This window comes from Benincasa hispida, chromosome 5 (genome assembly GCF_009727055.1).
Source record: "Benincasa hispida cultivar B227 chromosome 5, ASM972705v1, whole genome shotgun sequence".
Classification (NCBI taxonomy): Eukaryota; Viridiplantae; Streptophyta; class Magnoliopsida; order Cucurbitales; family Cucurbitaceae; genus Benincasa; species Benincasa hispida.
In genome coordinates this window covers 2,856,683-2,881,564 of record NC_052353.1, presented here as the reverse complement: position 1 = coordinate 2,881,564, position 24,882 = coordinate 2,856,683, and the positions used below count along the sequence as shown (strand labels likewise).

General features: G+C 31.5%; 2 protein-coding genes across 3 annotated transcripts; one reads left to right on the top strand and one right to left on the bottom strand.

Moving 5' to 3' along the window:
- The first annotated feature begins 7,664 nt into the window (after positions 1–7,664).
- LOC120078056 lies at positions 7,665–13,495 on the top strand. 2 transcript variants are annotated; one of them, XM_039032248.1, is made up of 7 exons: positions 7,665–7,852; positions 8,357–8,535; positions 8,646–8,823; positions 9,694–9,767; positions 9,921–11,774; positions 12,310–12,460; positions 12,590–13,495. In XM_039032248.1, exons 3-7 carry the CDS (start codon positions 8,685–8,687, stop codon positions 13,306–13,308), a joined length of 2,937 nt encoding a protein of 978 aa, XP_038888176.1. In that variant the 5' UTR covers positions 7,665–7,852; positions 8,357–8,535; positions 8,646–8,684; the 3' UTR covers positions 13,309–13,495. The 2 variants fall into 2 exon arrangements, with proteins under 2 accessions (XP_038888176.1, XP_038888177.1); XM_039032249.1 differs by having other exon boundaries at positions 7,665–8,535; positions 8,652–8,823.
- An 875-nt stretch (positions 13,496–14,370) lies between these two features.
- Positions 14,371–17,861, bottom strand: LOC120078057 (tetraspanin-20). Its single transcript, XM_039032250.1, has 6 exons — positions 17,172–17,861; positions 16,504–16,603; positions 15,953–16,033; positions 15,768–15,872; positions 14,910–15,089; positions 14,371–14,807 (listed from the first exon to the last, which is right to left on the bottom strand). Exons 1-6 carry the CDS (start codon positions 17,489–17,491, stop codon positions 14,757–14,759), a joined length of 837 nt encoding a protein of 278 aa, XP_038888178.1. The 5' UTR covers positions 17,492–17,861; the 3' UTR covers positions 14,371–14,756.
- Between the last annotated feature and the right edge of the window lie 7,021 nt (positions 17,862–24,882).

Genomic DNA, 24,882 nt, shown 5'->3' with positions numbered 1-24,882 from the left:
TAACATTTTGCTATATTTGTAAATGAGTTGGGTTATTTTGCTAGATTTGAAAATAAATATCGGCCATAAGATATCAATAACATATTTTAACATTTTATTGTATAAATGTTAATCATATGCATTAAATAAAAACACATAAACTTGAAATATAATGTAGCAAAACAATGATAGGTTGATTATACTTTATAGGTAAAATGAGTTTGTGAATAGGCATTCAAAGAAACATTCTCAACAAGTTGAAATTAGTCAACTTTCTTTTTTCTTTCCAATTATGTTAAATATTAAATAGTCTTCAAATGAAATGACCACAAAAAAGGAGAGAGGGGTCCCTTTCATTTCCATGTGCACCCTATATTGGCCCTATGGTATAGACCAAAGATTTTGTTGCTATTTTTCCTTTTCATTTCTATTTCTATTTTTTATTCATTTCAAATTATTCACCATATAATTTACTTTTCCTCACATCACATCATGTTTTTTCTCCCCTTATTTGGTTTATTTATTTATTTTTTTCTCTATCTCTCTAAATTCTCTTCAAATTTATTTTCATTCTTACGTTTAAAACGCAAATCAACTTCAAAATAAATAAATAAACAACTCCATACTTCGTAACTCAATTACGTGTCCCTAATCTAATTGTTGTTTGATTTAATTTTTTTTTTTTAGTTTTTTACTATTTGAAAAGTCGGGTCCTCAAGTTCATCTTTATCTTAGCTTTTCTTTTCAAATTTACCTTTTTAAATTACTTATCTAAATAATTTAAATAAAACAAGTAGTATTTTGAAGGTTCCGTTTGGTAATCATTTGGTTTTCTCAGTTTTTGTTTTTTGAAATTAAGCTTATAAATATCTTTTTTATCTATTGTTTTTATGTTTTATTATCTATATTTTTAGAGTGTTTTTAAATCAAGGCTAAAATTTGGAAACAAAAAAAAAAAAAAAAAAATAGTTTTTTAAAACCTATTTTGTTTTTTGAAATTGGCTAAAAACTCTTGTTATGGGTTATTTTGGACCAAATGGCATGATTGACATCTAGCGACAACATAAATAACAAAATTAAGAAGACAACATAATTCGGGTTGAAAGTGGCAATTTACGATACAAATAGACCTAGAAAAAGGGGGTTGGCTTGAGTCTAGCCCAAGCATGCATGCCCCGACCTAAGAGATTATCTTAAGCCCAAAATATGGCTAAAAGAAGGTACTCGGCCTCAGTCATGGCTGAGATCGACCATATATTGAAATACCAAACGGGCACGCCTCTCATACGACCGAGCCTTGTAAGTTAAATGATAATCCCAATGCAACTCTAAAATCCATCACGATAGTTCCAAGGAGAAGTAAGTTCATTCTAATACTCATACTCTCTATTTGCTACATAGATACACTTTATGACTTAAGTATCAAATCTAGTGTGGCAAACACCACATATGTATGCAAAGCTTTCCATCATATAGATCACATTTTCCCTTAAATTACAAATTTATCATTGTTATTATGTGAAGGTCCAAGTGTGTTTTTCCCTATCTGAATTTTGGCTTCAACAACTCTAATATCTACATAGGAAATATGAAAACCACGAGTAAGAAATTATGAGACAAGCACAATTTTCAAAACCAAATAGTTACCAAATGAGGCATAAAGTTTTTGTTTGTTGCATAAACTATTTGGTTCGATGTTGAGAACACTTTTTAGATAGTAAATTTTACTACTTTAGTATAACTTTCAAGTTTATATCTACTAAGTCTCTAATTTTTTCAAAAAAAATGTTTAATAGGCAACTACACTTTCAATTTTATGTCTATTTTATCTTTAATTTTAAAATATGTACATATAATAGCTTGTTACATTTTTAATTTTTTGTCCAATATTATTACTCAATTTCTAATTTCGTATTTAAAAGGTTGTGGACCTATTCAACATTTTTTAAACTTTTAAATGATGTCTACTAGATTGATTAATTTTTAAAAATCTTGCATTTATATATGAACTATTAGACACGAAAATGAACATTGAGAGCTATATATTAGATACTTTTAAAGCTTAAAGACATATTAAACAAAGAATTGAAAGTTCACAAACGCTTGTTAATAATTATATATACATAATTAGAATTTTTTAAACTAAACTTAAAAGAATAAACTTATAATTTAACATATAATTTTTTACCATAAGTAGACCATGGTGTTTTTTTGAAAATGTCAAGAACCTATAAGACTATAATTTATCTCTCACATTTTTCTTTTCCATATTATGTACGCTAGGAACTCGTCATCAAAATGGTATAGGAGTAACCTAAAACGGATATTTAGATCGTCACACCCCCTTCATTCCGAGTATCACTTTTTGTCTCAAATTCTAAAACATCTCCACTCTAATGATAGTTTTGAAACGTTGATAAAAGATTAAGAATAACATTGCAACTCTTATAAAAAAAAATATATTAGTATTTTTAAACAAAAGGACAAAGTATATGGGTGTTTTTTTTATATATATATATATTTTAGTTTTTTTTTTTAATTTTGTTGAAGAAAAAATTTATTTTATTTTATTTTTCATTTGTTTAATTCATGGCATTGAGATTGTTTGCTTAACGGTATGTCCATGGTGGTCCATTGTGACCAATCAAGTTGCCCCAAATAAAGAAATAAAAAGGAAACTCCTTGTGGATGTTGATGGAAGCCATATTATTCTCTCTTCTATGGACATTAAAAAGAGGAACTGTGTTGGATTAATCACAACATTCTTTACTTTTGTTTCCCATTCATAGTTAAATTAAATTATATAAAGAAATAAATTTATATTTGTCCTAGAACTTAAGTTATAATCATTTGATTTTTTTTTTTTTTTTTGAAAAGTAAGTATATTTTCTCAATCTTTTAATAAAAAAAAGTAGAATTCTTAACTAAATGTTAAAAATAAAAACAACTTAAAAAAATCTTTTTTTAATTTTTAAAATTTGGTTCTTTTTACAAATATGGATGAAAAGTAGATTAAACAAATAAAATTGAACTGGATTGAGTGTTTATAACATATTAGTAACCATTTCGTTTTTTATTTTTTATTTTGATTTTTGAAAATTAAGCTTATTTTTTGTTATTCTCTTACAATGTTTTGTCTCTTTTTAACATATAAAAGTTGAATTCTTTGTCAAATTCCTAAAGCAAAAACAAATTTTTAATTTTTTTTTTTAATTTTTAAATTTTAGTTTGGTTTTTGAAAATATGGGTAAATAATAGATAACAAAAAAAAAAAGTGGTAGGGGTGTTTGTAATTTTAATTTTCAAAAACTAAAAATAAAAAATCAAATAATTATCAAATGGAACATAAATAATTACTGAGCCTAAATAATTATAATTTTTTTATTCATTAAAAAATTTGCATAACAAACTTTTAATATCTCAATCAAATCACATCAAAAGATATATATGATTATTAATGGTCTTAATGCTTTAAGAAATAAGCTCTAACTCAACTTTTTTTTTTCTTTTTTGTACAACTCAAATTAAAGTCCTACTATTTTCTCAATATTTTTTTTTCATGATGCTATATGATTTCAAATGATTGTGCTTTGTAAGTTTGTAAAATTTAAACGGAAAAGAAATAAAAAGCAAAATTAGAACGTTATAGATCTCACTTTAAAGATTTAAGAATTATTTGAAGACATTTTTTTTAATGCTAACAAGATCAATGGTGAGTATTATTTTAAATTTAGATTAAATATATCAAACTATAGAAAACTACCAAAAAAAAAAAAATTGATAGTTTAAAATTTTATAAGGAATTAATCATGTAATAAATTACTGAGAAATTTAAGTATCTAATTAAAAATTAATTGTTTTTTTTTTAAAAAAAACAATAAAAGAAAATTCCCAAAGAATCTCTCTCTAATATCCGTGAAATTAAATGAAAATTTTTGTTATAGTGGAGAATGTAAAGGGGAGCGGGACGAGAAAGTCATCTCGACCCTGTCTCGCATGTGAACTTTTTTATTAATAATATTGAAAATAATAGTCAAAGCGAGCATAAGTTAACTGACATATAAACGATATAATAACTAAAAGATTTGTGGTTCGAATTTTACTGCTAATTGTACTAAGAAAATAAAACTGAAAAAAATATATAGAATAAAAAAAAGGGTAAATTGGGCAAATTGTTATTATTTGACAAAACATACATGAAATTATTTAGCCCGATGAGTTTGGTTGATTTTATATATAACTTTAAATTATGCTTTTATCATGTGATTCATATTCATTGATTTGGCAAATAATGCCATAAAGTAAAAAAGCATATGCCCTTTGAAATCATTATAGAAATAAGTTTAAAATTCTCCTATATATTCCAATTTCCCTAAGGAAAAAAAAAGTTCAACGTTATATTTATGAACCATAAACATCTATTGTACAGTGACCTATTGACAAAAATAAGACATTTAAAGAAATTCTCATCAATCCACTAGTTTTTTTTTTTAAAAAAAAACTTCGTTGATAGTTAAAATTACAATATTATCTTTGTTTTTCTTAAACATTTCAAAACTATTTTGGAGCTGAAATATGTTAAGACGTTGGATAAAAATTAAGATTTAAAACGATGTGCATGCCAATGATCCGAAACGAAAATTAGGATCCAAACATTCTTACATTATTCATGATTACCCCACATCCATTCCAAACTCTGATGTCCATCTAAAATTCTAATGAACGTAACTAGTTCAAAGGTAGTTTTAAAACATTTATAAAAAGTCAAAGGTAATGAATATTATCATCCTCGAAAGAATATGAGTATTTTTTATATAAATACTAAACTCTAACTATACTGTCGCAGAAGTTATAATTTAGTCTTTAAACCTCGAGCAGACCCTATATTCTCAATTTTATTACAAATTAGTTCCTAATACTAACCATTTTGGTTTATATCTTTAAATTTTGTAACGACCGAATATCCTTATTATGAAAATTATTTTAAGAGCAAATGAAATCCTTTACATGAGTAGATAAATAGATTAATTAAGAATCCAATATGTTTATAAACTTCTTAAAGTCTAAATCAATAAATGATAGGAATCAATATTTAATATTGATGAATTTGGGATTAAATTGTACAATTGTTAAATTAAACGTTATAATAAACGGTAACTTTCATAAAAGTTTGTGGACGAAAAGTGATATTTATTATTATTATTTTAATATTCTCTTTAAATTATAATATAAGTAGTAATATTTCATCTAAAAAAACAAGAAGTACCAATATTCATAAAATTTCATGCCAAATAATGCATAAGATCCATAAATTGCTAATTATTTTTTTTAAGAGCTTATTATGATGAATAAAATGGTGGCATGCAATTTATCATAATTTTGTTAGCCACTTGACATGTGGGAGAGTGGTGTAATTTTGATAAGATTGAAAATTATTTTGGTCATTCTTGTCCATTGACTTCCCATCCACATCTTATTTTTCTTACAAATTTTTCTATTGAAGACAGATCAATACTACTCATGTCTCCTTCACATTCTTCATTAATTATTGCACAAATAAATAATATATNGCATACTTTTATTATTTTCATTCATATCATTGTTCTAATTTTACCATAAATATCAATCACTTTGATTCTTCAACATAAGTTAAAAATATAAGTTCCGTTTGTTAATCCTTTTATTTTTGTTTCTGTTTTTGAAAATTGAGTTTATGGACAATACTTTTACCTCTAAATTTCTTCTTTTATTATTTATCAACGGTTTAAAAAATCAAGCCAAATTTTGAGAGCTAAAAACAGTAACTTTCAAAAAGTTGTTTTTGTTTTCTGAATTTGGTTAAGAATTCAACTATTGTGCTTAAAAAATGTGTAAATTATTGTAAGATATGTGGATGAAATAGGCTTAATTTTAAAAAACAAAAATAAAAAACTAAATCGTTACCAAACGGGGCCTTGGACTTTTAAAGTGCTTAGTTTTTAGAAGTAGTTTTAAATTTCCATTCTCCACTCCTAAATTTGTTGAATTGTAACAATTTTAACCATAAACTTTGAATTTCATCAAATTGTATCTCAAATTTAAATATGTATGATAATTTTAAGGTTATAGTGAGTTTTCACTTTAAATATGGTTTAATTTTTTTTTCACCTTTATGCATTTCATGAATTATAAAACGTGCACGCAATATAAATTGATAAAATTTTAGAGAAATCAAAGTTAGCATAACTTAACTAACATATAGTATTTATTAATCACCAAACGGTCTATAGTTCGAATTACTCCACTATATTAAAAAAAGACGAAATTTTAGAGAAAAATATTCAAGTTTTTTTTTATTTTGAATTTTGATTTTCAAAATCAATCTTTTTTCAATATTAGTTCTTTAATTTAAATTTAAATTTTATTACTATAAAGAAAAGCATTAGAGCTAAATTTTTTATTTGAAATTTGAGGATTTTGGCAAAATTATTTATAGTTCATGCGTGCATTGTCAAACTTTATTATTATTATTTTTTGTTGGCGTTAAACTTTATTTTATCGAAATTAATGAGTTTATGAAGATTTATTTACATCTTTTTAATAGAGATTTTTACATTATTTTATGTTAAAACAGGTGGCTGAATTAGCAAAAATGATTGAGTTCTTTGTTTTACTTCTGTATTCCTAAAGAAAAAAAATTAGCAGAAATTGAGTTGAGTATAAAAATTGTATTGTTTATTTGAATTTAGTGTCTAATTTTATGAAACTAAAAGGAGTTCATATCTTTTTTTAGCACATAACAGGCAAAAACAACAAAACAATTAAACTAAATGACTACATCACAAGTCATAAACATAAAAAATCACACAAGATATAAAAAAGTAAGATAAGAAAGACTCATACTTCTCTAAAGTTTTAGATACAAGAGAGTACGCTAAACCATTATGACACCAACAAACATAAGAGAAAGAGATAATCTCCGATATTACTCATGTCCTTGCCTCCTCGATGAAGAAAGAGACCTCCACGAGCTTATAACATGACAAGTCTAGGTCAAAATTGATTTCTTTTTACCGAACATACATTATGTAAAATACTCACGAGCTTTGTCATATGTCTAAAAAATACTCATATTCTTTCGAAAGATATAATATTACTTTTGACCTTTTATAAATAATTTTTAAGAAAATAAAAAATTGTATTTTTCAAAAGATTGGAAGTATTTTTGAAAAAAAAAAAATAATAAAATAAAACTAAGACATTTTTACAAGGTTAATTATTTTAAATGTCAAACCTACTAGAAATATTATATCCCCCATCTATTAATGATAGACATCTAATCTATGTCTTCATTTAGCTATATCTATAAATAAGTTGATTAATTTTTCTATATTTGAAAATAATCATTTTTATAATTTAACTATATATATATATAACTTTTGAAAACGTAAAAATCTTAAAACGGCGTTGTCAAAATAATAATAATAAATAAATAAATAAATAAAAACTTTAAAACGGAGTTTTGAATAAAGTGATTCATAATTGCAATAGAGGATAGGTTTCCTTGGACAATACCCCAAAAGGGTAAATTCAATAGTAAAAAAGAAGAGGGGTATTTTCGGCTTTACACATTTTTGTTTATTACATTATTTTCATTTATTTTATATACGTAATCCAACGTTACGAATGAATTAGAATTGACAAATCAGTTCACATCCGACGAACAGAGGGTCGGTGGAGGGTATACAGAGTCCACTCTTCGCACACTAAAATTCTCTCTCTACAACCTCACTCCGAATCAACATTTTCTCTCTCTACCTCAACGGCGGAGCTCCGGTGACTCGACGGTTGTTTTCCGCCGGAATGTCGCTTCCCGGCCATTTTCCCTGCTCCAGTTGGGTCTATCTCTCTCTCTCTCTCTCTCTCTCTAATTTACAATGCAGCTTCTTGTTCAAAATGTCAGAATCTTGATTCTTTTACTTAGAAAAGCTGCGTGAAAATTGGCTCCATTTACAGTTTCGTACTGTATTTTTCTTTTGCTTTCTCCTTGATCTCGCTCTTTCAAAGCTCGTTCTCCAATTTTCATTTGTCTTTCTTTGTAGCTACTTGAATCTGACTTCACTCTCACTCTCTCTCTTTCTTTCTTACCTTTTTCTTTCCATTTTTTTCTTTTGTTCAGCTAACTTTTGAAGCTAGATTCTTCCCTTTTTATCTCTTTCTTTCTTTTGCCCCTTTCTCCTTGTCTCTGCGTAGACCCATTTTGAATCTGTAAAAAGTTGCTTTATTGGCTTTTGGTCACCTATTGGGCTCCTCTTGTTCTTAAGATTAGGGATTCAGTTCATAATTTTTAATTATATTTTTGGGTTTTCTTTTAGAATGTTTATCTTGTGGTTACCAGGTAAATTCAATGTACGTCACCCGAGACTCTGATTTTATGGCCTTTTTTTGCTCTTTGAACTCTCTATCCACCATGAAATTCCATAGCTGTTTACCTCATTGAAGGTGATCTTAAACCTAACTATTCTGGGTCAACTTCTCAGAAGCAGATCCTTGATTTTTTGCAGCCTAAATATTCAGGTTGGGAGACTTCAACGTCTTGGTTATTGTTCTTTATTTCTCTGTCTGTGTATGATTAGTTTAGCACTTTTACTTACTCTTAGATGTTCTGTTTCTTGTTCCATCGAAAGTTTCAGCATCACTGCAACCAAGGGATTAAAGGTATTGAGATGAATGGGATTCAGAGAAGAAAAGTTAGTAATAATGAAAAGCCTTTCCCTGGCTGTCTGGGAAGAATGGTGAACCTCTTTGATCTGAGTACGGGTGTCTCTAGGAACAAGCTTCTTACTGATGCACCACATCGTGAAGGTGACCTCTATTTCCCTCTAGATACCATATTTTGTTCAAATTACTTTAGTTTATCTTATTAAACTTTCATTGTTGTACAAGTATTGCTAGAATTTAGTGGGTTCTTCTCTTAGACTAAGCCTAATTTCCAATCTCGTCTCATCTATTCTGTCTCCTTTCCCCCATGATTTCGATTTGTCTTTGGCAGGGTCAAAGTACTCCATGATTCAGGTGCAATATCAGTATGTAAATATAGAACCTTTTTCCCGTCTGGATTTTTTTTTGGTGGGGTGGCGGAGTTACAAAATTTTGATTAGTTTCTTGGTGACTTGACCTGCTATCAATTGAAACTATCAGCAACGTGATTGGGCTATCAGTCTTACCGTCTGTTTGTGGTCTTGAGTAGCTGTAGCCACTAGCCAGCAGAAGGGACGAGAGAAGAGAAGGTGGATTGAAGAGAGGAGAAAAATGAAGGAGGAGATATTATTATTATTATTTTGGGGATTGGGGGGGGGGGGGGGTGCTCAAAATTAACGCCTCTTTTTTCTGGATTATTTGAATTAAAACCATAATTATTAACTAAGAAAATTAACTGACTGGACTCATTTTTTCACCTAGGACCTGTAGACTATTCTTTTTCTCTCTATTACTAGATTCATCCCAAACTAGTTTCCTCCTCACATAGGACATTGGCCGCTTTGGGTAAATAATTTATTCCTTTTCCATAATTATTCATGTATTTGTTCAATGGAAACTCCTTTTTAGTGTAAGTTATCTTTTTTTTGGTGGGACTCACACATACAGACACTTCTTCTGGTGCTTATATTTTGGTTGTGCTTAGGCTTTTTGTTCGATTGTGAACGAGCTGACAGACATGTGGCTATTTGGCAGGTTCTACTCCAAGGAATCAGGCTGACATGGCAAGGATGTTTAATCACTCCACAAATCAGACTGAAGATAATCGGGTAAGTATTGTGCTCCACTTGTCCTTATAAAATATTACAAAATCTAGTCATACGGAGCTGGAGGTTCAGAACCACGTATCAAAATTGTTCCGATTTAGTTATGTTATTCACAACGCATTATCTTGATACTCTGCATTTGTGTGGATTGATCAGAGTCGGACAATGCCAGAATTGCAGAGAGCATCAAATAAGAGAGCAAATGGAACACCTGTGAAGATGCTTATAGATCAAGAGATGTCCGAAATGGAGTGTACACAAAATCCACCCAATGTGGTTGCAAAGCTAATGGGGCTTGAAACTCTCCCTCACCAGCTTCCTGGTTCATCTGTTCAAAGAAATAATGTTAGAAGTTATCCGAAGAGTAAAATTGAAAACCATGGAAAGCCATTAGGATGCACGGAACAAAGTGATTTATTAGAAGAGGGAATGAAATGCCAAGTCAATGAATGTTCAGAGCAGAAAGAATGTAAAGATGTTTATGAAATATGGCAGCGATCTCCACAGGCAAATTATATTAGAGAAAAACGGCCAAAGGGAATAGAAAGTGAAGTTGTGAATGATAGAAAGATGGCTCTTGTTCGCCAGAAGTTTGTAGAAGCAAAACGTCTGGCTACAGACGAGAAACTGCGGCAATCCAAAGAATTTCAAGATGCACTAGAAGTTTTAAGTTCCAATAAAGATTTATTTGTCAAGTTTCTGCAGGAGCCAAATTATTTGTTTACTCAGCATCTGAATGAACTCCAGTCCATCCCTCCATCTCCTGAGACAAAGCGCATCACTGTTCTTAGACCTTCAAAGGTGTCTAGGGATGAAAGATTTACTGAATTTGAGAAACAAAGCTATAGACAAGCCAGGCTGCCAGTTCAGAGGGGTCAGTCAGCTACTTTGGATAAAAGTGATTCAAAACTTTCTCCTACTCCAGCTATTAATAGGACTAATGAATATGCAGTAGCTGTTCAACCAACAAGAATAGTGGTTTTAAAGCCAAGTCCTGGGAGGAATCATGATAATAAGCCTATAGTCTCATCGCCTGGTTCATTGCCTAGAGTGGTGCAAGATGGAAGTTTCAATGAAGGATATGAAGATGTTGATGTGAAGGAATCAAGAACATTTGCAAGGAATGTTACTCAGAAAATGTGTGACAATCTCTTGGGTCATCGAAGGGATGAAACTTTGCTATCTTCCGTGTTTTCAAATGGTTATACTGGTGATGAAAGTTCATTTGAAAAATCCGAGAATGACTATGCAGTAGAAAATCTGAGTGACTTGGAAGTCATGTCTTCCTCTTCTCGTCATTCTTGGGAATATATCAACAGATATAGTAGCCCATATTCTTCCTCCTCATTCAGCCGAATATCATGTTCTCCAGAGTCATCAGTGTGCAGAGAAGCTAAGAAGCGACTGTCGGAAAGGTGGTCCATGATGACGACACATGGGAACTATCAAGAGCGTAGGCATGTTAGGAGAAACTCAAGTACATTGGGTGAGATGCTTGCACTGTCAGATGCAAAGAAATCAACAGTAACGGATAATGTAGTTAATGAACATGAACCAAGTGAGTTAGATCACTGTTTTAATAGTGATGAAAACATAGAATGTCTGGATGATTCTCCCACAACACTTATGAAGTCAAAATCTGTTCTGGGATCTTCTGCATTGTTTGGTGTGCTTAATCTTGAAGCATCAGATCTTGAGACCATCAAAACTGATGATCCAAAGTTGCTAGCAAAGTCAAAGGGTGTTAAGTCATCATTTAATGAGAAAGTTTCAAGTTTATTTTTCTCTAGGAATAAGAAAACAAGTAAAGGAAAATATAGTGGATCTCAAACAAAAGATGAACCCCAATCTTGTAGTGCCGGAACACTCTCATCCTCAGCTTTCATCCATCACTCTAGAGGTTTGAGTAATGCTGCATCTCATTCTAACGATGGTGAAGGGTGCTCATCAGGCACTTCTTTCCTACATTTAACTAATGTGGTTGCAAGAGGAGGTGCAGTTCATCATGAGGTAAATCTTTCCTTCTGCGGTTGTAATATTTGCATGCTAATCTATTTGATGTTATATATCTCAATATCTATACATTATACATAGCACAGTCATAGAAATGTAGGGTTTTTCTTTTCTAAGTTATATTCTTGTTTGTTATTGTGATTAAATACGCAATTATATGTTGGTATGGAATTTTAAGCGATATATCCCAGCAAGTTCTTGCACCTTTTGGTCATTTTCAAATCTCATTTGCATATCATTGGTAACTTGTTTATATGTTAAGCTACTTGAGTTCTCCAATTTTTGGCCTAAGTTGTGACGAAATTTGGTTTTCTAATGTTTAGTATTGATGAATTTTCCTATTAAGTTTTGCATGTTTTTCTTTTGCATGCATCCAATTGGAGTTGCATTAAATGCCTGGCAGAGTAACTCAAATGCAGTTGACTTGTGTCTGCCTCAATAGTTCCATGAACATTTTTTCCCCATATAAATCAAACCATTTGATTGTGACTAGTAATTGAATTGGATCTGGATCGTTTCTTGTGATTTGCAGGTGGGGTTGTCTGTAAAAAGGCCCTTCGTATCTGGAAATGTTGGTGAAAATCAGGAGCAGCCAAGTCCAATATCCGTTCTGGAACCACCGTTTTTTGAAGATGACAACGCACATCTAGAATTGTCCAGCTATTTGAAGCCAAGGAATCAGGGTAATCATCCCCCTCCCCCCTCCTTCCAACTTAGTAATGCACACACTTAGTGAATACGTAAGCTAGAACTAAAATCGTTTCTACTTATCTATATCTGTCTGCATCTCATATAAATCTTGAACTGAACAGAGTTCTGTATGCCATTCAAGAATAGCCTCATCGACAAATCACCACCTATAGAATCAATTGCTCGTAGTATATTTTGGGATGGTTCTTATTCAGATTCATCTGCTCCTTGTGCACTCAAATCTTCACCCGTTTCCACTTGTCTGGAGGAAGAACAAAACTGGCATTGCCTTGTCAAAGCCCTTCTTACAATGTCTGGTCTCAGTAGTGAAGCACAACAATGTGGCTTATTGTTTACTAGATGGCATTCGCATGTCAATCCACTAGATCCATCGCTTAGAAACAAATATGCCAATCTAAGCAGCAAAGAGCCGATGCTTGAGGCCAAGCAAAGGCAGGTGCGATCAAGTAGGAAGCTTGTGTTCGATTGTGTCAACGCTGCCTTGATTGACATAACAAGTCAGGAACTAGATCACAGGCAAACCAAAATATCTAGCAGGGCCCATGACAGCAATTTTGCAGAGGACACATCACTAACATTATTGGACTGTGTTATGGTCAAACTGAAGGATTGGGTTTGTGGTGAACCTAGATGTGTTACAGGAGACATTGGGGACAGCAACAGCCTGGTGGTGGAAAGAGTAGTCAGAAAAGAAGTTGGTGGAAGAAACTGGGATGAGCATTTCAAGATGGAAATGGATAATTTGGGGAAGGAAGTAGAGAGGAGATTACTGGAAGAGCTTTTGGAAGAAGCTGTTGTTGAATTGACAGGTAAAGTTTAATTAGAATTTGCTTTTCTGTTGTGTTCCAAATCAATTCATAACCTCTCACCTTTGTATCTGATATTCAATAATGATGGTCCTCTGATTTATTTACTGTATGTTTAGCTAAGTCTACCTACTTACCTCTAATATTCATTTTGTGAAAATCCATCAAATATAATAGAAAGCAAAAGCTTTATTTTGATCATTGAATTTTCTATTTGATTCAGGCAAAGTTCTTAGAGGATTAAACTAGAATAAGAAAAAGAAAAGGGGACATTATCTTGTGATAGCCTGTGAAAGATTCATATTTGGATACCAGGGCATTAAGAAATAGGGGTTCAACTTTATTCATGGGGTCCATTGATTGACAGTGGATTCATTCTTCACACACTGAATCTAGTGGGAGTCTCTATCCATTTTGGAAGCCACACTGGTTCAAGGTAGACATGTGATTGCCTAAATTATTAAACTTGAATATTTACTATTCGGTGATAATAATATTTAATAAATAGGTTAAATTATAAAAATATTAAATTGAAAATTTGGTTTCTAGGTTAGAATTTAGTCCAATATGGTCTAAAATTAAATTTTAGTCCTTATAATTGTCTATTTACGAAGATTTTATCAAATTTTATTAAATCACAAAGGCTACTTATAAGGTTTTTATTAAACCATAGAGATTAAGGGGATTAATTTTGTTATTTAACCTTATTAAAGTATCTTCAACTTTTTCCTTAAAAAATACCTCAATTTGTCAAAAATTGCAGTATTACTCACCATTTCATCAATGTCTTAACACTATGTTCATAGGGAAGGCTTTTAAGTATAAAAAAGGTTGAGAGTAATATTACAATTTTTAAATGAATAGTTCATATTTTTTTAATAATTTAACCTAATAATTAAAGGAGTCTTGTTTTTATATTGCAGCTTTTGACTCATTAGTTTGTATTGATCAGCTGCAGCCTGCAACAGCCATACAAAATGTCCCTTTTATGTCGAATTATACATGCCTAGTAGTAACATGTGTATTTATGTATGGATATCGAAGGAGCCGTCATAGTTATAACCCTTAAAAGAAGGTTTCTACAAATAATCCATAAGATTAGATCTCACTCATTTAGTTAACATCAACCATCAACTTTACAAGATTATAATGGAAAAATAACTCATTCAAATTCCTCAACTTCGATGATATTCACATACTCATCATACACACCAGAACATTCCATTCTTTCACAAAGCTGATTGCAACCTATCCTATCAGACCAACCAAAATCAAAGCACACGACGTATAGTCGAACAGAAACTTACAGACACCAATGACCAGTTCACCTTGCAACTTTTGATTGAAGTCCAAGGTTAAATAACAACGTAGCAAAGAGAGAATCTGGTAGTAACGTCGTGGTTCCTTTGATCTGCGCAAGCAAGGCTTTCTGTTTCTTTGACTGCCCGAGTTTTCGATTTGATTACGAACTTTGGTTTGATGAATTGTATCTGTCACTGTTGTTTAATCCATACTGGAAAAGGATGGAAATGAAACTACATTTAGAAACAGATGTTGTGGAATTTACCCACCTCCCCTTTCTTAAAAGAGAACAGTTCATGGCAGAACACAATACCTTCTCTCTCATGCGGGCACCCCAAAGGTCAAAATGGGCACCAGAAGCTTGGTTTGCTGGTGGATTAAGCAACGGCTCCCGTGTTCTATCTTGAGCACCAACCTCCTCTTCTGTGTCGTACTCAGTTTTACGGGTTGAAACCATGGATCTCAGGATAATTGCTAGCAGCAGAGACAACGCCTGAGAGATTGCATGAAAGACTTGAGTGAATGGCCATAACAAGTATAATCAAATAGTGCCCGAGAGATTAAAACTCTAAACTTCAAGTAAACTGCATAAACAAGCAACATAAGCCACCATCACAGAGCCAGATAATGAAAAAGTAATACCTAAAATGGGATTGGAAGAAACAAAATTCTAGGAATATATACTAACTTCTATAAGAGCATACTTTCATCCCTGGTATCACTCAGATGACCATTAGAATTTGGCTAAATAACAAAAAAGAAATCTCTCTAAACGTTGCCCATCATTTAAAAAGTATCTATATTCCTTATGTTCCTTCGAAGTAGCAATATTATCCTTGACCTTTTATAAAGGTTTTCAAAACTACTATTGGAGTAGAAATTTGTTAGAATGTGGATGAAATTAGAACCTAAAATGGTGCTCCTCTGGTGACACCAGATGGAAATTGGAACCCAAATTTCCAAGTCACCACCATGCATCATAATTTCCATCTGAAATTATAAACGATTTCTACTCCAACAGTAGTTTGAAATATTAACGGAAGGTTAAAGACAATATTGCAACTTCTTAAAGAATAGAGGTAACGGTAAAACAAGGTGCAAAGCTCAAAGGTATTATCTACAATCTAGCCTATTAATATTCAACCACAAAATGAAGCATCGTCAATTCTACCTGAGTTGAAATCACAACGATACCGATCCACTTGCACAGATCGATGTTGTCTTCAATGAATTGCCAAAGTCCGTCCAACTCACCAGTTGGGTCCAACGGAAGATCCTGCATCAATCGTTTTCAGGTAAAATATATTGACAGAGGCATAGGCATATATAAATTAGCTTTCATATACAGAAAAATACCTTTTCCCACCGGCGATCAATTGCAATAAATGCCACCAAAGCCACTTCAACGAGAATAAACAGCATAATAAGCATGTTATACTAGGATTGCTAGGTTAAGGAAAAGAGATACTAAATAGAAATAAATGTTCACTCATCAAGAAACAAAGTACTTCCCACTCCAAAGGATAACAGTAGAAAAGAGCTGGGAGGAGTAAATGCACTTGTATTAAAAAAAGGATCAAAGTTCCAAGAGTAGACGAAATAAGTTGAAGTGTTCAACGAAAGAAAATACATCCTCTTTGTCTTTCCTCCCCGGCTCCTCCATGTTGCTTGAATTAAACAATTGGAATGCAATTCTTCAGTAAGTTCCACATGAACATATAGCAAGTTTCTATCAGTTCTCACGAATTCTGTAACGAGGGGTATGATTTTTAATTGTTTAACTCGAGAGCAAAGATAAATACAGTATCAAAGTATTTTGAATGTCCAAAATAGTAACTTTTCAAGGGGAGAAAGGCAATATCTAGAACTCAGAAACATGCTGTAATAAAGTAAATATCGTAGGATACGAAACAGAGGCAGCAGCCGCTTATTGCTTCAGCTGCAATACAGCCAACTAATGTAATACAACATAACAAGATGCCAAATCCCATGAATGAGTAAATGAACCTGCCACCACCACCAACAAAAAAAGCATCAAATTACCAATCTTATGAGCCTATTGAACCCAACACTTGACGACAGAAACCAATATGCAGCAATGATCACAACGATAACTTAGCATAAAATTGAGAGATTCATAGCTTAAAGAACTACCTAATGAAAATACAGAAAGAGAATCAATGGGAAGAAGACTTTAGCAAAATTCAGGTTTAGTTTACTTCTCAAAGAAGAATCCTCATCCATCCATGATCAATCATATCCATGCTAACAAACCATAACACTTCATCAACAACAATCAACAGTAAAATTGATGCCACTGAAGTCATACGGAACTAACTTTCAAAACAGTATAAATGATTGTTAGAGAATAAAGAAAAGAAAAGAAAAGTCAAGTTGAATTAATTTCGAGAACGAAATCCCAACCCTAACGACTTAAATACGCAGCCACAAGATCATTGATTACGAAAACCTTCCCAATTTCATAAATACGCTGCTACATGGAATTTCCCTAATTAAGAGTCACAAGAAACACAAGAAATCGAAAAGCTCACAGAAATTCCCAATTAAATCTCACCAAGGGGCTGGAAGCTTAAAAGCGTTCAAATCAAGCTCTAATTCCGTCTCGAACTCAGGAGCCAAATTGGTAGCTAAATTCATAGCGGTGATCCGATCGTTAACAGCGACTGATTCAGAATTTAAATAAAACGAAACCGAACGAGCCGGAGAAGGAGCCAAATCCGGTATAGGAGGAGGTGGAGAAACAGGAACATGGTGGTTCCAGCGATCAAGCATCCATGCCGAATAAACAATAATCGAAACCCCAACAAAAGCTTGAAGAAAACTGAAGCATTTGAGGATGAAAGCGAGAGAAACATGACAACAAGTGCGACCCATTACTTGTTCTTCGTCGGAAAGGGAAGGTAAAAAAATTCGAACCCTAATTCAAAATTTGAGGGTTACCCTTGTTTTTGATGGAGGAAAAGGGGGAAACTTTCAGCGAATGAGAGCAAAAGAGAGAGAATTGTAAAAGGAGAAAAAGAAAAAAGTTGAGAGAAAGGGGTAATTGCAACAAATCGTATGGCTTTGGGATCCTTTTGGGCTCGATTCAGTATTCGAATCGAAACGATCGATCGGGTCAAAGCAAGGCTGTATTATTAAGAAACTAAGATTATTCACAAAAACCACTGAATTTTCCCCTCTCCCTCTCTCTCTCTCGCTGATTTTGAATGAGTTTGTTATTACATTATTACGGTATTGCTGAGAGAAACGAAGAAGAAGAGCAAGAAACTATTTATAATTCTATTTAAGGAAAGTGTTAGAATTTTAGTTAAAAGGGCAAATTGCAAAACAGTTACCGTAAGTTGTAATTACACTCTCACATATTCCATTGTAAAAAACGAATGTTAAAACTTATATAAATATTAAAATTAAACTCTCATCTTTATTTACGTATGAAAATTAAAATTTTAATCAGTGATTTGTACTAGCATAGTGCTTATATTATCAGTTTCGAGGTTAGAGGTTTGATTCCCCAATCCCACACTTTAATTACGCAAAAAAAAAAAAAACCTTTAATGGATAAAAATTCGCCACAAATAAATTTTTATCCTTTGGAGTCTAATTTTTATAATAATTATAAATTTAAGAGTCTAATTTATTTTAATATTTTTATAATAATTATATATTTGAGAGTTCAATTTTTATACTTATAAGTTTGATGGTTCAATTTTTACCACTAAAAATTTGAGAGTATAATTGCAATTGCTTCATATTTTAGGCGTGATTTTTATAATTTTCTATTTACTTAAAATTTGATTTAAACTTTGGTTTTTTTTTTTTTAAAAAAAAAGAAATCAAAACTTCAAATCAAATTCAAATTTTACCAGTTTAGTTTTTTTTTTTTTTAATTATTATTTTATTTAGCTTTAGCAATGATAAACAATGAACAAAGTGGAAGATAAAATTAAATGAAAAGATTTGAAAAAAAAAAAAAAAGTCAGACAACTTACTCCTTTTATATATCTTGAAAGTATATAAAGATGGACAGAGGGAAAGCTAAAGTATTTTGGGCCTTTTTTTCAAAAAAAGGAAAATTATTAATTTGTAATGAAAGTAGATGGCTCACCTTAATTAGTAAGGACTTTGGCCTTAGTCCTAGGGCAAGGTTAGAAAAGCTTTGGTCCGAGATGGATGTAGGCTTCAACCTCATTTCCAGAACTAGCTTCCATTTAACCATAATCTGAAAAGACATCAACCTTAGTTTTAAGGCTAGGTTCGATAAATATGAGTCTTCATAGACATGGACTTCGACCTCAATTTTAGGACTGGGTTCAATTTAACTAAAATTTAAGAAGACATCGACCTTAGTTCTAAGGCTAAGTTCGATAAATATAGGACATGATAGATACATTCTTCGATCTTAGCTCTAGGCTAGGTTTAATTCAATAAAAAATTTGGAAAGACATCAACTTTAGTTCTAGGATTAGGTTCAATTAAAAAAAAAAAAAATTTATTGAGGACCCATTGTAGAATTAAGACGTAACCATTAACCAAGAGATGATGGGAACAAGGGAACCCATGAATACATAATATTATAAAATGAACCCTTGGATCTAATAGATACAAGTTTTGACCTCAGCTTTAAGATATGATAGATATGAGCTATTATTATATATGTGTGTGTGTATGTGTATATGTGGCAATAGAATTCCTGCTCAAGTTAAATGTAACTTTAAGGCATTTGTTGATGTGCTATTACTACCAGTTCTATTTTAGCAATTGGGATTTATTTGACTTAGCAACCTTAGCTTTAGACTAGTCCTTCTGGAAAGAGATTCAACAACATCGATTAAAGAGTTAGCAATGACTTTCTTCCCACCTGGAGTGATGGTTAGGCCACAGTCAAGAGAACCCTTCAGATACCGTAAGATGTGTTTTACATCCTGGAGATGTACGATAGTGAAAGTGTGCATGATCTGACAACAATCAGATACCTTAACACTTTCGATAGGTGAAAGAACACAATGACATCCTACCACTCATCAAACAAACAAAAGTTAGAAAGTGGAAAAGAAGAAAATAGAACGAAAAGTTTGGTTTATGGAAACAACTCACCAAATTGGAAAAAAAGCCTTGGATGTGGAGGATTCTCGAATTATTGAAGGTGGATGAGGAGGAGGTTATATACGGAAGAGAAGAGGAAGTGAGTGGTTCAACATTTAATTGAAGCCCAAAAAAAGTGGAATAAATTAAATATAGATTTGATAGGTCTCAGATTTTACTTTTACAGATCATAAATAAATGAACTCAATCCATTTCATGAAGTGGTTGAGTCATTAATGGTGTGGTTGAGTCATTAATGTATATGTAAAAAAAAAAGGTGGAGTTCAATAGCAAACAAAAGCATTAAATAGAAGTGAGTGGAGTTTAATTAGCAAACAAAAACATAAATAACAGTGGGTGGACCATTAAATAAGCAAAGTAAAATCATGAGGAGTTAAACACAGCAAACAGAAGTTAAACATTCCATTGAAATTGGATGAAAACAGAACTAAAATCATGGTGTAATTCAGCAACCATTAAAATAGGCAAAATAAAATTATGGGGAGTTAAACACAACAAATAGAAGTTAAACATTCCATTGGAATTGATCGAAAATAGAACTAAAATCATGGTGTAGTTCAACATGCAATATTGAAAAGTACACACAGAATTGAACATTGCATGAGTTGGAACACATATTTAAACACAGCAGAGAATTGAACATTGCATGAGTTGGAATACATAATTAAATACAACAGAGAGTTTAATGAAATACAACAAATGGTTTGATCGTACTAAACAGAGAGTTCAAACACAACAATGAGTTGGAACACATAATTAAATACAATAGAGACTTCAAACCCAATAGAGAAAAAATAAACTATGAACTGATACAAATTGGAATTATATGAATGAAATTGAAAATAAAAAAATAAATGCAATTTTAGAACATAAAAAATGAAATATATTAGAGAATAAATATTATGAAGAAATAATCAAATGAAATAACTCATCATCTCCCCCATCGAGTTTCAAACAACCCCTACCATGCATTCAACGATCGACAACTTAAAAGAGAACCAAAAACCAAAATCCAATGTAGAATAGGTTACAGGTGAAAAAAGGACCATCGAAGCGACAAGGGGCTAGTTCAGCTTTTCATTGAAGCGATAAGGGGAAAGGGGACTAGTCCAAAAATCAACATATCAATTGAGAAACTATGAGAAAAAATCGAGAGATCTGCATGTAGGAAGGAATCGATGAAACGAGAGAGCTGAGGATTAGACGATAGGGTTTGGGTTTCAGATGTGAGGATTTAAGATGAGAGATCTTATAAGGGTTTGACGTTAGAGTTTCAGATTGGAGGGTTTGAGATGAGAGATCTAAGGGATGAGAAACGCGTATGGGAAGGGGAAAGAAGAGATATGAGGGATGAGATTTGAGAAATGAGAATCGTGTGAGGGAAAGGGGAGAATAGAGATCTGAGGGATGAGATCTTAGAAATGGGAATCGCATGGGAAAAGGGAGAGCAGAGATCTGAGGGATGAGAAACGGGGGAGAGAGGAGATTTGAGGAATGAGATCTGTGAAATGGAATCGTGTGAGGGAAAAGGGAGAGTAGAGATACACATAAGGGAAAGGGGAGAGGGGATGTGTGAGGGAAGAGATACGAAACACCCCCTCCAAATTGAAATTACTGTTTACAAACCAGTGGGCTAGACAACCTCCAAACATTTAGATGATATTGGATCTCATCTCATCTCAACTTATATTAGGCCCCTAACAACTCCTTAGAAAAATGGTATATATATAAATATATATATATAAATCCCCATTTGAAATTGGGAAGATATCAAGAATAGAACTAAGGAAGAACTCTAATGGGCCAATATTAACACCATGGCCCAATGTAATAGAAATTGGGGAAATTTTATTCAATAGCCACATATACACCGTCATTCTCAAAAATAGCCAAAAGATAAAAGTAATGTTTCCTCCAAAAAAAAAAAAAAATTAAAATAATAATAATAATAATATAGATAAAAGATAAAATTAATAAAATAGGATCCACGTGAGTTGTTATGTTACCACTTGAATTGAACGTACTTTCGCTATATCCATTCAATTTTGTCAATATAATTGTTGTATGATAAAATATTTATGTTACTACGTGAATATTGACTTAAATTTTAATTGATACAAATATTATTTAAAACTTTATCTAATACATATATAAGATAATAAAATTAAAAGTAAGACAATGAATTATTGGAAAAAGCCTTTTTAAAGTTAAATTTATTAGACAAAATATTTAATCTATATCTATACTATCTAAAATGAGAAACTTTTGATTTTTTTTTTTTTTTTGTCCTTTTTAGTCAATGATCAACAGGTCATATGATGTAATTTCACATGAAAAAAAATCTCATTTTATTTAATAATTTTAATTTTCAACAATAAAAATCTCATTTTATCTAATTCACATTCATTCCTAAATAATCTTGCTATATTAAATTAAACACAAACAAAATTTCCAACAAAAATCTATCATCTACATTGAGATGATGAGAATTTTTTTTAAAAAAATATAATTTTATCTATTAATTTTTTCAACCATAAAAATCTCGTTTGATCTAATTCATGTTAAATCTTTAAATAATCTCATTATTATTATTTTAAAACAAATTTTCCAACAAAAATTCATCATACAAATTTCCCAACAAAAAAAATCTATCATACACGTTAAGATTATGGGAATTATTAAAAAAAAAAAATCTAATTTTATCTATTAATTTCGATTTTTAACCAAAAAAAATTCCATTTTTTTAATCCATATAAATTTTCGGGTCTATCTGTTTATATTAACACGTTAAACAAATGAAAAATTGGTTTCAACTTTATTTTATTTTTCTAGATTTGATTTAAGATACAAATCAGATTAAAATTTGATTCTCAAATCTTTTTCAATAAATTGAAAATTACAATCTCAATTTTTTAAGGTGTCTCTTTTTCTCTCTTTTATATTTTGTCATGATGTCTTGTGTTTTTGCAATATCTATGAACTTTTTGTTATGTTGTCTACTAAACTAAGCGGGGAGGGTAGAAGAAAAATGTAATATTCTTCGTATTCATTATTTATTTAATGTAATTTTGTTTTTGTTATTTCTCTTCAACAATCTCCTATTTTTTTTCTTAATGCTTATGTTCCTATTGTTGTTCCCTAAATTAGGTGGAGGAGTAGATGAAAAGAGTAATATTCTTTATATTTATTTTTAATTTAATGTAATTTTGTTTGTTATTCCATTGTTATCTATAAAGATTTTGCATTTTAGAGGGGTAAACGGGTCAGATCGGGTCGGATTATTGTTCTTAAAAAAAAGGTCTGACTCGATCCCAATTGAGTATGTAGAAACCGACATGGTCCGACCCGATCTCGTTCGGGTCTGGATATGGTCAAGCCTAAAGATGTCCAATTTTTCCACAGGGGACCCTGGGGCTCGCCCCAAGGGATTCCCCGATTAGGCGGAAAATGGGGAGGGAGTGGGGGAAAAAAAATTTTGTGAGCTAAAAGGGGACGGGGATGGGGAATGCTCGCCCCCGCCTCGTTCCACATCCCCTCCCCATTAGTTTCTACATATTTATTTAGTATAGTTATCTAATGTTATATTATTTTTATTATTATATAAATATTACATTTAAATTTCTAATTTGATTATTTATTGGGAAAGATAATGAATATGTTTAATAATTTGATTCATATTTATTTCTTTCTACTCTAAGTAATTAATTAGTATTTTTAGGCCAAAATTTGAGTAATTTATCTTTAAATTCAAATTGTCATGTAAAACTAACATAATAAACCGTTTAATGATAAAAATAATTATTTAATTAAAACTGGTTCACATTAGTGATTTAAATTAATTGATTTTTTTTAAAAAATTTTACGAAATGAAATGGGGAGTGGAAACGGAGATGGAGAATGACATTTCTGATCCGGCCCCACCCCGCCCCGTGGACATCTCTAGTCGGGCCGGGTCAGGGTGGGTATTGATGCGTAAAGAGAATATAAAGTAAAACCCAAAAGGAAGTTGGGATTTGGGAGGATTATTTTAGCTAGAGAGGGAAGTGCTTCGGCTTCTTCTTCTTCAACCCACCGGCCGTTGCTTTGGCGTCCTCTTCTTCAACCCACCGCTTTGGTGTTTGTTTAAGCTTCATCATCATCATCTTCTTCATCTTCTTTTTCTTTTTTCTCTTCCTCTTCATTGTTTTCTACAATTCTAGGTGTAAGAGTGAAGTTCAACCCATGCCTTCTTCTTTTGAGAGTTCATGCGACACAGAGGGAGATTCTTCTTTTGAGAGTTCGTGCAACAGAAAAGGAGATAGGGGAGAATAAACGTTAAGCTAACTTTTAAGTTCGGTTTTGGTTCGATTATAATTTAATTCTATTACAATTTGATCCAACTCGAGCCGAATCGAGCAGTTCAGATTTTTTCACCCTTATTTTATATTATCCAACTCACTTATACAATTATCTCAGTATATAAATCATCACGAATACAAAATAAAAGTTGAATTTATCATGTACAAAAGTTTTGTTTATGTATTCTTCAAAAGTTTAGTTGGTTAAATCTAGTGATTATCAACATAAAAAAGTAGTACATATTTTATCTTTCCCTCTTTATTAATTATTAAATTTGTGCGTACTTATAAATTAACTAATCCTTGAAAGCAAAGCACAATTTATAGAATCATTTTATTAATTATTAAATTTGGAGATACAGACTTGAATAAAGAGCAATATTGTAGCAAATAACAAGTAAAAAAGAGGACTCCTTTTACTTACCTAGCATTGAAAATTCTTTAATTCAGTTGGATGAGTCTCTTTAGCTGGATCAATATTAAAAAATTGAAACCCAATTAGTTATAAAATTTTAGATTTAGATTTGTGTATGGAAGATTCAAGAATATAATTAAACTCAAATTTTGGTTGCCAAGCTTCCTAAGCATGGTCTAAGTAACTTGTACCTTCCCCAAAACTAAAGGAAAAACAAACCTTCTATAACAGCCTCATGATCCAACATTAAAACATTGAAGAAAAGAAAACAAAGAGTATAAAGAAATTGAAAGAACAAACTGAACCTGGCTGACGAATGTGAAGAAGTCAAAATCGAGAGGGAGAAAGTGTCAAGGATAACTCATGAGAGAAAGCTTACTGACATTAAGTTTTTACCTCAATAATTATAT

Excerpts from the sequence above, each read along its gene's own strand:
- LOC120078057 (XM_039032250.1), bottom strand. The coding sequence starts at position 17,491 with ATGGGTCGCACTTGTTGTCATGTTTCTCTCGCTTTCATCCTCAAATGC. Across the intron at positions 16,604-17,171 it reads TTTAAGCTTCCAGCCCCTTG|GTTCATTTACTCATTCATGG; the intron begins GTGAGATTTAAT and ends TGGTGGTGGCAG. Across the intron at positions 14,808-14,909 it reads GTGCCCGCATGAGAGAGAAG|TATGGATTAAACAACAGTGA; the intron begins GTATTGTGTTCT and ends ATCCTTTTCCAG.
- LOC120078056 (XM_039032248.1), top strand. The coding sequence starts at position 8,685 with ATGAATGGGATTCAGAGAAGAAAAGTTAGTAATAATGAAAAGCCTTTC. Across the intron at positions 11,775-12,309 it reads GAGGTGCAGTTCATCATGAG|GTGGGGTTGTCTGTAAAAAG; the intron begins GTAAATCTTTCC and ends TGTGATTTGCAG. Across the intron at positions 12,461-12,589 it reads TTTGAAGCCAAGGAATCAGG|AGTTCTGTATGCCATTCAAG; the intron begins GTAATCATCCCC and ends TGAACTGAACAG.